Source organism: Pelobates fuscus, chromosome 1 (genome assembly GCF_036172605.1).
Source record: "Pelobates fuscus isolate aPelFus1 chromosome 1, aPelFus1.pri, whole genome shotgun sequence".
NCBI lineage: Eukaryota > Metazoa > Chordata > Amphibia > Anura > Pelobatidae > Pelobates > Pelobates fuscus.
This window is the reverse complement of record NC_086317.1, coordinates 366395137-366406874: the sequence shown is the minus strand read 5'-3', so window position 1 is coordinate 366406874 and position 11738 is coordinate 366395137. Positions and strand designations below refer to the sequence as shown.

At 39.4% G+C, this 11738-nt stretch overlaps 1 protein-coding gene across 1 annotated transcript; it reads left to right on the top strand.

Moving 5' to 3' along the window:
* The first annotated feature begins 2980 nt into the window (after positions 1-2980).
* Positions 2981-6620, top strand: LOC134573351 (uncharacterized). The gene is made up of 2 exons (XM_063433094.1): positions 2981-2991; positions 4376-6620. The coding sequence occupies exons 1-2, from the start codon at positions 2981-2983 to the stop codon at positions 6618-6620; spliced, it is 2256 nt and encodes a 751-aa protein (XP_063289164.1).
* Positions 6621-11738: the final 5118 nt, after the last annotated feature.

The following is an 11738-nucleotide window of genomic DNA, read 5'->3' as shown; positions in this document are numbered from 1 at the left end:
ACCGTGGGGGCAATGGGGATCTGTGTCATATCCCCCTTTATTGTATTAGCAACTGGGCAGCAATAGCCGCCAAGTCACTAGTCTCTTAAGACAGCGAGCAGCCACTGGACATTCCCTTACCCACATTGTGGCAGGTGGGTTCATGGGGGAGGGGTTAAACCTCCTATATACTAATATGGGTGTCAAACTAGCCCCCATAGGCTTTTATTTGTCACTTAGTACACTCCTTCAACTATGCTGGGATAGTTAATTCAAGCCATCAGGTGATTGGGGAAGGAAGAGGAGACGAGTAGAGCTATTTTTTAATTATCTTATTAATTAATTAATTAATTAAACAAAACAAATTAATGAATTGCATGGATCAATTTGCATTTATTTTATTTGACTTGTAATCAGTTTATTCATGATTCATATGAATGAACAAATTGCCCTAAATCCATATGAATTAGCATTCATCCAAAAAGGAAAACCCAAGTCTGCATTTAACATTTGCCAGTAATTCATATGTGTTTACAACGATTCCAGCATGTTGATTGGCATTTACTGGTTTGTTACTCAGAAGTAGGATGGTAAAGGGCACGCTTTTGAATTAGTTACCATAGCAACCTCACAAGGACACAATGAAAACTGCGCTTAGTGCCAATGCACTCCACCCGTAATCATCTAGCAAGTTGATGAAATTATTGTTCACATATATAACACATGCATTTGAATTTTATTTTTTTTAAATAAAGATGAATTTTTAGAATCACTTGCCTCTAGCCTTTTTGTTAATAAATTACATTATTAATAGTTTGTATTGGGTGTGTGTTACATGGTACATGGTAACACACACCAGAATTGTGCCCTTAGTGTTTACATACATTTGACTATTCAAACCTCATAGGTATGTATAAAAACAGGTATATATGTCCAGACCATGCTTATAGACGTGTTTTGATGCTTACTGCCGCTTAAATATAGATTACATTGCATCTATAGCCATCTTGCAAACACAAACAGGATTATTCACTACAGTGAGAATTCAACCTGAATTTGAAGTCAATTTCTAGGTAAAATAGCCGAAACTGAAAATATTTCTGTATCAAATTTGAACTTCACTTCAAATTCACTGTGTTTTCTCACTTTAGTGAATAATCCTTTGACTTGTCTTTCCCACCTCACCCCTAGCTGAACAAGTTATACAGTTTAGTGAGCCAGTGGTAGAATGGGATTATATGGGAACATTTAACATCTAGAATGTAAAGCATTTATTGACTTGTTCACAAAATCTAGCAACAACCATGGAAGTGAATAAAATGAATAACCTCAAAGAATTGTGAAAATGTGGATGTGCTCATTCCATAACAGAGCCCAATGCATGCTACAGACAGTATACATGTCTTCGATTCTTTGTCACTGCTATGGTATCACTGTGTTTGTAAGATCACAAAGAACAGGCTTCAGAATCAATGTTTGTCCTCAATTAAATGTTCAGAGAGGAATATTCTGGTGATTAATGAATAAACTAACAATACACAGCAACCAATGGGACTCTTTTTACTTGTTATCAATTTCAATGAAAGGAATTGCCATTGTGTTCATTTCTTCACTAGAAATTTGAACAAAAAAGGACTAGTCTTTTGTGTCGTGCAATGCAACTAATGCAGTTATTTTGCTTATTTGCGTAATTTAATACAATAGCTCAGACTATATGTTCAAGTACCTGTGAATTAAACCATGATGGCAAGAAAAATGAGTCCATTCATATATATGATTTATGTGTTTTAAAAATAAAAAGCAGAATCTTATTCTTTCTTATAATATTCTCTAGACATATTATAACCGTGTATTTGAAATAACATCTATGAAATGGCCCAGGATTAATCTCGGCACATTTATTATAGTGAAAATCACATTATGAGGGCTGCAACTACAATCATTCTCAGGCAGAGACAGTGTATGTTAAATTACCAACTTATAGAAATAATTAAAGGGACACTATATTCACCAAAACAACTTCAGCTTAATGTAGATGTTTTGGTTTATAGATAATACCTCTAAAGTTCCACTGCTCAATTCACTGCCATTTAGGAGTTAAATCACTTTTGTTTCTGTTTATGCAACCCTAGCCACACCTCCCCTGGCTATGATTGACACAGCCTGTATGAAAACAAAATGGTTTACTTGTCAATCAGATGTTACTTACTTTAAAGATTTTTATCTCCTGCTCTAAATTGAACTTTATTCACACATGAGGCTCCTGCAGGGTCTACCAAGCTATTACCAGAGATGTAGATAAAAAATCTAAATTAAACTGAATTTTCAATAAAGGAAGAGTTAACATTAGATGACTCTCTACAGGAAGTGTTTAGGTAGGCTGTGTAAGTCACATGCAGGGAGGTGTGACAAGGGCTGTATAATAAACAAAGTGATTCAACTCCTAAATGGCAGATATTTATATATATATATATATATATATATATATATATATATATATATATATATTACATCATTATTTTGATTTTAAACATTTTGATAGTAGTATAGGTATACAGAAGGTATTAAATACTTGAATGCAATAACACATCTAGTAGGATATTGTGTTCATTTAAACAGTTTACAGTGCAGCACCATTACAATATTATATATCATGTGCTGGTAAGCATGTTCCATGCAAGTGACCTCAGCCAGTAAGGTACAGTAAATAACCATTTGTAGAACTTGCCTCTTCATCAGAGTTTGTTGTTTATGAGATACGCAGAGGCTTGTTAAGTGCACGTACATGCACCAAAGCATTTGGGGGATATGAAAAGGGTAGAAGCGGGGAGGAAGAAGATGGAGAGAGAGAGAAAAAAAAGGCAGCGTTCGTCACTTCTGACCATCAGTCCTTGGTCCTAGTCTTCGGGAAACCTATGTGCGGTCGAGATGGACCCCAACCTTCAAACCCGCATCTCACCTGCTAGCATGGGTCCCGAATCTCTAACAACATAGTCTAGCCATGGAGTCAAGGTTAGAGCACAGTTATCAGAGGTACCGCTAATTGTCATCGACTCTACGCTGTGGATCTCCTCAACCATATCCACCTATTACTGCAAATCCAACTGTTTCCACATAGTGGGCATCAGGGTCTTGGCTGCATTTGAAAGATGCCTAGTCAGTGATTTTTTTTTTTTTGTATGTCACCAAGGGCAGTTTTGTGTGGTGTAGAAGCATTGGGAAGTCCGTGTCCGTGTCAGTCATCTTCCAAAAGGGGCAGTCCCACCAAATTTGCAACCTGGATCCCGTGATGCGCTCCACACTCAGAAATCTCAGGTATCTTGTTATTCATGCAGTGTAGTATGTTTGGCATGCTATACCAACATGTCAGAATTTTGTAGCATTTCTCTTAAATGTTAGAGCCAATGGAGCATGCATTTGTGTCAAAAATGGCAAAGAATTGAGCACTGAGATTGCAGGGGCATGATTTATACACCACAACGGCTTCATCAAGCATCAAGTTGTTTTGTTGACTATAGTGTCCCTTTAAATACAATACAAAAATATTACAAATACATTTGGTCAAACAATCTTTAAAATTACAATTACAAATTTAATGTTTTAAAAATAATGTTAAATCTTTTTATTTTATTTAGTGCATACAAGTGTTTATAGACAACGTATTCATCTCGCCACAATACGTTCATGTTTGAATGATATTTTAGGAGTAATGAGATTGCTGAGTGATAGACCTGAGCAAAACAAAACCTGCTGCTTTCACCACATTTTTTATTTGGAGCGCACATCGTGTGTATTCAGTCACGAAATTTGTAGATATTTATTTACAATGCAAGTAAATTGGCAACGAGCTTTGCTGCTAAAATCCACATGTTGTTGATAAGATTTCATTGCACTGTTAGAGAACAAAAGTAATTTTCAAATGGGAAAACATCACGACTAAACGCTATCATAGAAACAAATAAAAGTACATGGTTCTTTCTTCGTATAGCTTTTACTTACATACAATATTTAATTTGTTGCCAGTCTATCGCATAAAGTTATAGTTTTGCATATTTTATCATATGACCTCAGACTCTAAACTTGCAGAAATGCAACACTTTAAAACCCAGATGTTTTTGTAACATTGACACGTTATAGAGACTATTCTAGTTTTGTTAATAGTACTTAGATTAATAGTATTATGATACTTTTGTAATTGGAGGAAGACCCGGAACATGCATTTCTCAGTAGTGGTGCTGCCCAAAGACCAAAATATTACAAAATACAGATTAAGGAGCAGGGCATACACAGAAAAATACAGTTTTATATTTTACAAGGCAATTTAAAATCACAGATCTTAGCAAACAAAAATGGGGGTATTCAGTAACACCATTTAGCATGGCCATATTGTATTAAGTCCACCACTACATGATAGTACTCCAATATTGGAAAGCCCTCCACTACATGATAGTACTCCAATATTGGAAAGCCCTCCACTACATGATAGTACTCCAATATTGGAAAACCCTCCACTACATGATAGTACTCCAATATTGGAAAGCCCTCCACTACATGATAGTACTCCAATATTGGAAAGCCCTCCACTATGTGATAGTACTCCAATATTGGAAAGCCCTCCACTACATGATAGTACTCCAATATTGGAAAGCCCTTCACATAATAGTACTCCAATATTGGAAAGCCCTTCACATAATAGTACTCCAATATTGGAAAGCCCTCCACTACATGATAGTACTCCAATATTGGAAAGCCCTCCACTATGTGATAGTACTCCAATATTGGAAAGCCCTTCACATAATAGTACTCCAATATTGGAAAACCCTCCACTACATGATAGTACTCCAATATTGGAAAGCCCTTCACATAATAGTACTCCAATATTGGAAAACCCTCCACTACATGATAGTACTCCAATATTGGAAAGCCCTCCACTATGTGATAGTACTCCAATATTGGAAAGCCCTTCACATAATAGTACTCCAATATTGGAAAACCCTCCACTACATGATAGTACTCCAATATTGGAAAGCCCTTCACATAATAGTACTCCAATATCGGAAAACCCTCCACTACATGATAGTACTCCAATATTGGAAAGCCCTCCACTATGTGATAGTACTCCAATATTGGAAAGCCCTCCACTATGTGATAGTACTCCAATATTAGAAATCCCTCCACTACATGATAGTACTCCAATATTGGAAATCCCTCCACATAATAGTACTCCAATATTGGAAAGCCCTCCACTACATGATAGTACTCCAATATTGGAAAGCTCTTTACATAATAGTACTCCAATATTGGAAAGCCCTCCACTATGTGATAGTACTCCAATATTGGAAAGCCCTTCACATAATAGTACTCCAATATTGGAAAACCCTCCACTACATGATAGTACTCCAATATTGGAAAGCCCTTCACATAATAGTACTCCAATATTTGAAAACCCTCCACTACATGATAGTACTCCAATATTGGAAAGCCCTCCACTACATGATAGTACTCCAATATTGGAAAGCCCTTCACATAATAGTACTCCAATATTGGAAAGCCCTCCACTACATGATAGTACTCCAATATTGGAAAACCCTCCACTACATGATAGTACTCCAATATTGGAAAGCCCTCCACTACATGATAGTACTCCAATATTGGAAAGCCCTCCACTATGTGATAGTACTCCAATATTGGAAAGCCCTCCACTACATGATAGTACTCCAATATTGGAAAGCCCTTCACATAATAGTACTCCAATATTGGAAAGCCCTTCACATAATAGTACTCCAATATTGGAAAGCCCTCCACTACATGATAGTACTCCAATATTGGAAAGCCCTCCACTATGTGATAGTACTCCAATATTGGAAAGCCCTTCACATAATAGTACTCCAATATTGGAAAACCCTCCACTACATGATAGTACTCCAATATTGGAAAGCCCTTCACATAATAGTACTCCAATATTGGAAAACCCTCCACTACATGATAGTACTCCAATATTGGAAAGCCCTTCACATAATAGTACTCCAATATTGGAAAGCCCTTCACATAATAGTACTCCAATATTGGAAAACCCTCCACTACATGATAGTACTCCAATATTGGAAAGCCCTCCACTATGTGATAGTACTCCAATATTGGAAAGCCCTTCACATAATAGTACTCCAATATTGGAAAACCCTCCACTACATGATAGTACTCCAATATTGGAAAGCCCTTCACATAATAGTACTCCAATATTGGAAAGCCCTCCACTACATGATAGTACTCCAATATTGGAAAGCCCTTCACATAATAGTACTCCAATATTGGAAAGCCCTTCACATAATAGTACTCCAATATTGGAAAACCCTCCACTACATGATAGTACTCCAATATTGGAAAGCCCTCCACTATGTGATAGTACTCCAATATTGGAAAGCCCTTCACATAATAGTACTCCAATATTGGAAAACCCTCCACTACATGATAGTACTCCAATATTGGAAAGCCCTTCACATAATAGTACTCCAATATCGGAAAACCCTCCACTACATGATAGTACTCCAATATTGGAAAGCCCTCCACTATGTGATAGTACTCCAATATTAGAAATCCCTCCACTACATGATAGTACTCCTGTTATGGTACTTTTTCAGTAAACCAAAATGTTTAAGTGTCTATCTGTTCCTGTCCGAATTAAAGAGAATTGAATTGCGTATATACGCTGAAGTAATTCAGTCTGACACACGGAGTTCAGGTTAAAATAACTTCGAGGAAATTTATTGGCAAGTGCAGAATCAGCGGGCGCGCAGGCCCTTTTAAGAGACATTTTCGTCATCATTGATTATCAAGATATCAGTGAATAAACATCATTAATTGGATTAATTGTTAAGTGTCTGGGTTAGTGTCCACCTATCAATATAATTAATTGGATCAAAAGCTAAGTGGTTAGTTCCGTGTCCACCCACCAAGAGGTGGTACTTTTCCGGACACGGGTGGGGGACAAGGGGTCTTGAGCGTCATTTTACTCGGTCGGTGATGTCAAATCTCGTGGTTAGGTGCAAGGTCTCTTATGAATAGAACATTTCATTACTACTGTGTTCTCATGGCCTTTAAATTATATTATGTTGCGAGTTAGGGGAAATTCAACAGTTCCTGGGTTAGTCATATCCTTATGGAGAATACTGTCCTTGTCTATTGTATTAAATGTGCTGAGAAATACTGTCATGTAATGTAGTTTTCATATGAAGAAGTCAGGTTATGAGGACAAAATGGAGGATTTGTCACAGTATCAGGTTAATACAGAGTTAGAGCAGCAATTCAATATAAATACAATAAGATTTTTAATAATTCTACATCAGTCCCCCCTATGAAATGTTAGATTCTAAGAGATAAAAACTTTATTTGTTAATACCAGAAGACGTGTTAGCCCAAAGGCACAGAAACCCCGTGGCCGCTAGCTAGGTGTTAATGCAAAGTGCAAGTCTGTCCCTATTTTCTGACCCTATTAGGCTAGCTCATCTGTCAGTATGGCTCTCGAACACTTCACACCCAAGGGTATCCCATGGCAGCTAACCCACCACTTCTCCACATGGGGCCTTTACCATTCACCGACAGATGCTGTCCCTAAGGTGGTCCCTTCCTAGAACTCTCGCACTTTATCATCAAAAGGGATGGATTGCAGCGGCAAACAGGGTGAGTTGAGATCCTGGAAATCTTGGTCATCAACATCAAGTAGTGTGAAAGTGGGTGCCGCTTGGTCAATAGTCTTCGTGAGAGCTTTCCTCAGGCAGGGGAAGACACAACAAAAGAGAAGAGCAAAGATAAAAAGAGAAATTAGTATTGCCATACCAATATGCATTAAAGCCTTTTTCCAACCCGTCATCCAACCAAACCATCTGTCCCAGGGATCTTTTATCCCAGAATTCCTTTTTAATTCTTCTGAGAGGTCATTTAATTTTGCTATGGCTAATGTAACTTTACCATTAGGACCTGTGTTTTCTGGGATGTAGGTACAACATGTCATGGTGTCGGGCAAAATTTTACATACCCCTCCTTTTTCGGCTAGGATCATATCCAGGGCTATTCTATTTTGGAAGGCCATTTGGGATGTTGCCTGCAACTGTTCGGCTAATCCCTGAAGGGCATCTCTGGTGTAATTAACGAAACGCTGTTGATTGTAATAAATGTAGTTTATCCAATTTAAGTTCTTGTTTGCAGTAACTATGGTAAAAATTGATTCAAATCCTGCAGCAACTTCATCTCTTGCTTTAAATTCATTGGGTACCCCCCTAGGCACCCCAATGGCATCAATGTAAATGTGAGGGTCAAAACTTCCTTTTACTGGGGCTTCACGCTTGGCCTTAGTGTGGCTGGACTCATGGGTGTTGGTGTGTGTGTCAGAAATAATGTGTATAGGCATAATGGCCTTGGCCAATGTACACTCCCCCCACCACTCTGTGTCCATTCTGGATCTTAACTGTAAATCCCCACATAACCAGTAAATATCTCCCAGTGACCTAGTGTGCTGCTGCAGCAAACGTACAGGAACAGTTCTATATGTAGTACAATAACCTGCGGGAAAGTTACCCACAAATTTACCAATCCCATCATGCTTGACATAGCAAGTGTAATTACCTTTATATACGGTAACACCATGAGGAGGTCTTACATTTTTGGCTATAAGAGGATACTCCGCTGTCCATGCTTGACATTGAGACCTGTTGAAATTATATTGGTAGGCAAAAAGACTTAAAATGCATTTTTCATCATCTACTGGCAGGGTTAAAGGTACAGTGCCCAGATGAGGCCGGGCACCACCACACACATAGCATGCGGTTCGGTTATGTTTGTTGGCATTATATTTCATCCATTCTAACCATAGGTTAACATCATTAAAACCTGTTTCAGCGGCCATAGTATCTTCAAAGGTGGGGTTAGCAATGGCCATCATGTCCTTAAAGGACTGGATGTGTGGTTTTAATGGGTTTGTGACCATATGAGTAGCTCCTCGCCACTCAGGGGAATTACACATATCTTTAAGGTAGAAATGCCCTAATTTAGTATAGGAACCCTTTTTCCAGTACATTCCCAATACATACTGGTCTGCATCTGTTGGGCTTGGATGCTCAACATTAAGAATTAATTTCATTGGTGTGCCTCCTCCAGGCTTTCTCAGAGTCATTCTTTGAAGGAGGGACCTACCATGATCATCTACTTTAGATAAGGCACTTTTTGGCTTGTAGCCCCAGGAAGGCCCGGCATTCCATCCCGCCGCCCCCCAATGGCCACAATCATGTCCCCATTGTTTGTCAACTACACAAACATATGGATCTTTTACATGAGGGATATCTCTATAGATATTCTGGATCTGTGTTGTAGTGAATGGGCATTCTACGATGTCACAATAATCAAAGGTATAGGTAGCCACACGGGTACATGATGAATTATACCAGAAGGTGTACCCACTAGCATCTTTAGTGATGGCTACTTGCTGGGCCTTAATTAAACTAATTAAGGAGACAATGTACCAGAGGTACATGGTTGTGCGGTATCTGCTTCCTCTGGGGCAGGAGACTTCTTGCAGTGGGAAGCGTGGATCCAATGTGGCCTGCCGGCCAATTTGACGGAAGTTGCGGTGATCAGGAGAACTTGGAATGGCCCGTCAAATCTTGGTTCCAGGGAGCTTTTCCGCACGAACTTCTTAACCAGAACCCAATCTCCGGGAAGCAGGTTATGGGTACCTGTGTTCAGATCAGGATCTGGAATTGAAGAGAAAACTTGGGCATGTATTTTGTTCAAGGCACTTGCAAGTTCAGTTACATAGTCTACTAAAACATCTGATTGAAGCTGTAACTGCTGTGGATAATAACAACCTAGCCTGGGTGCTGTCCCAAATAGAATTTCATATGGGGATAACGAGTGTTTCCCTCTAGGTGTGTGCCTAACGCTGAACAAAGCTATTGACAGACTTTCTGGCCAGGGCATTTTTGTTTCTTGTGACATTTTTAACATTCTGGCTTTTAGAGTGCCATTCATGCGCTCTACTTTACCACTACTTTGTGGGTGGTAAGGGGTGTGGAAGGCTAGGGTCACTCCCAGAGCAGTCCAAATTTCTTTAGTCACTGTTGCTGTAAAGGCTGGGCCTTGATCACTTTCAATGACTTCTGGAAGTCCAAATCTACATACAATGTCTGTAAGTAGGCGTCTTGCGGTTGTTTTTGCAGTGATATTGGCTACAGGGTAGGCTTCTGGCCAGCCTGAGAACATATCCACCATTACTAGTGCATATTCATGAGACCCACTCTTGGGCATTTGGATATGATCAATTTGAATTCTCTGGAATGGGTACATGGGTTTTGCTAGGTGCTTTGCAGGCACCTTGATTGGTCTTCCTGGATTACATTTTGCACAAATGACACAGGCCCTGCAGAAGCTGTTGATCAGGGTTGTGATTCCAGGTGCTTCATAATATTTTTGAATGAGGGCGGCCATTAGGTCTTTTGACAGATGTGCAGGCCCATGGGCCCATTGGACAACTGCTGGGTATAAGCTTCTTGGAAGGCAAAATTTAGAATTGTTGTAGTAAATTCCGTCCTTTAGGACAGCTCCTTTCTTCTTCCATTTCTGGATTTCTTCAGGGGTAATTGTAGCTTGTTGTTCTCGTAGAATTCTTAGGTCAGTAGGAAGAGTTTGTAAGGTAAAGATAGGAACTTCTTCTTCTTGACCGGACACTTCTTCGTCCACTTCCTGCAAATCTCTGGCTGCTTGCTTAGCAGCCTGATCAGCCAAATGGTTGCCCTTTGCTTCATCTGAATCCAATTTCCCATGTGCCTTTACTTTCAAAACGGCCACTTCTTCAGGGAGTAGGAGGGCATCCATTAGTTCCTTGATTGCAGAGCTGTGTTTGACTGGTGTACCGGCAGTGGTAAGAAATCCTCTTGTCTTCCAAATGAGGCCGAAGTCATGTGCCACACCCAGAGCATATCTTGAATCTGTATAGATGTTGGCACGCTTTCCCTTGGAAATCTTGCATGCTGAAGTCAGGGCTTGCAATTCAGCTTCTTGCGCAGACATTGCTGGCGGTAGAGGTGATGACTTGAGAACTTCCCCTGTTGTGGTTACGGCATATCCTGTATGGTATTTTCCTTCTTCATCAGCATACCTTGAACCGTCCACAAACAGAGTAAAATCCGGATCCGGTAATGGATTCTCATGCACAGTTGGTAAGTGTACTGTTTCCATTTTCATCTGTTCGAAACAGTCATGAGGAGTTTCTGGGTCATAGTCATTTGTTATAACTAGGTCTTTAAATTCTTTTTCTAGGAAGTGGCGTGGCCATGCTTCCAGAAGGTCAGTTGTTGGGTATTTGACAATACCATTTTCCTGTAGCTGTTCTTCATCCATGGTGGCCCATAACTTTGCCATGGGCCCAAGATCATTCCATGACTTTGTCTTCAATTTGGTAACAGGAATATGTGGGATAGCAGTATCCCAATGGCGGTAAAGGTAGTTAAGTTGTTGAGGTAATTGGACCAAGACCATGCTATTGCCTTCAGAGTCACAATAGAAATCTTGAGCAGTGAGCTTAACATCAGTCCAATGGTAGAGCTCATCTTCATAGCAAGGCTCGGGAGTAATGTCTGGTTTGTACCACATGGTACAGAAGGCGTAATCTGGGCCTTCACAGAGAGGCTTTTCATTTTCATAAAATGTCAAATGTGGATGCATGACTTTCTTGATACATCCACAAAGTAGGTAAATGTAAGTATCATCTG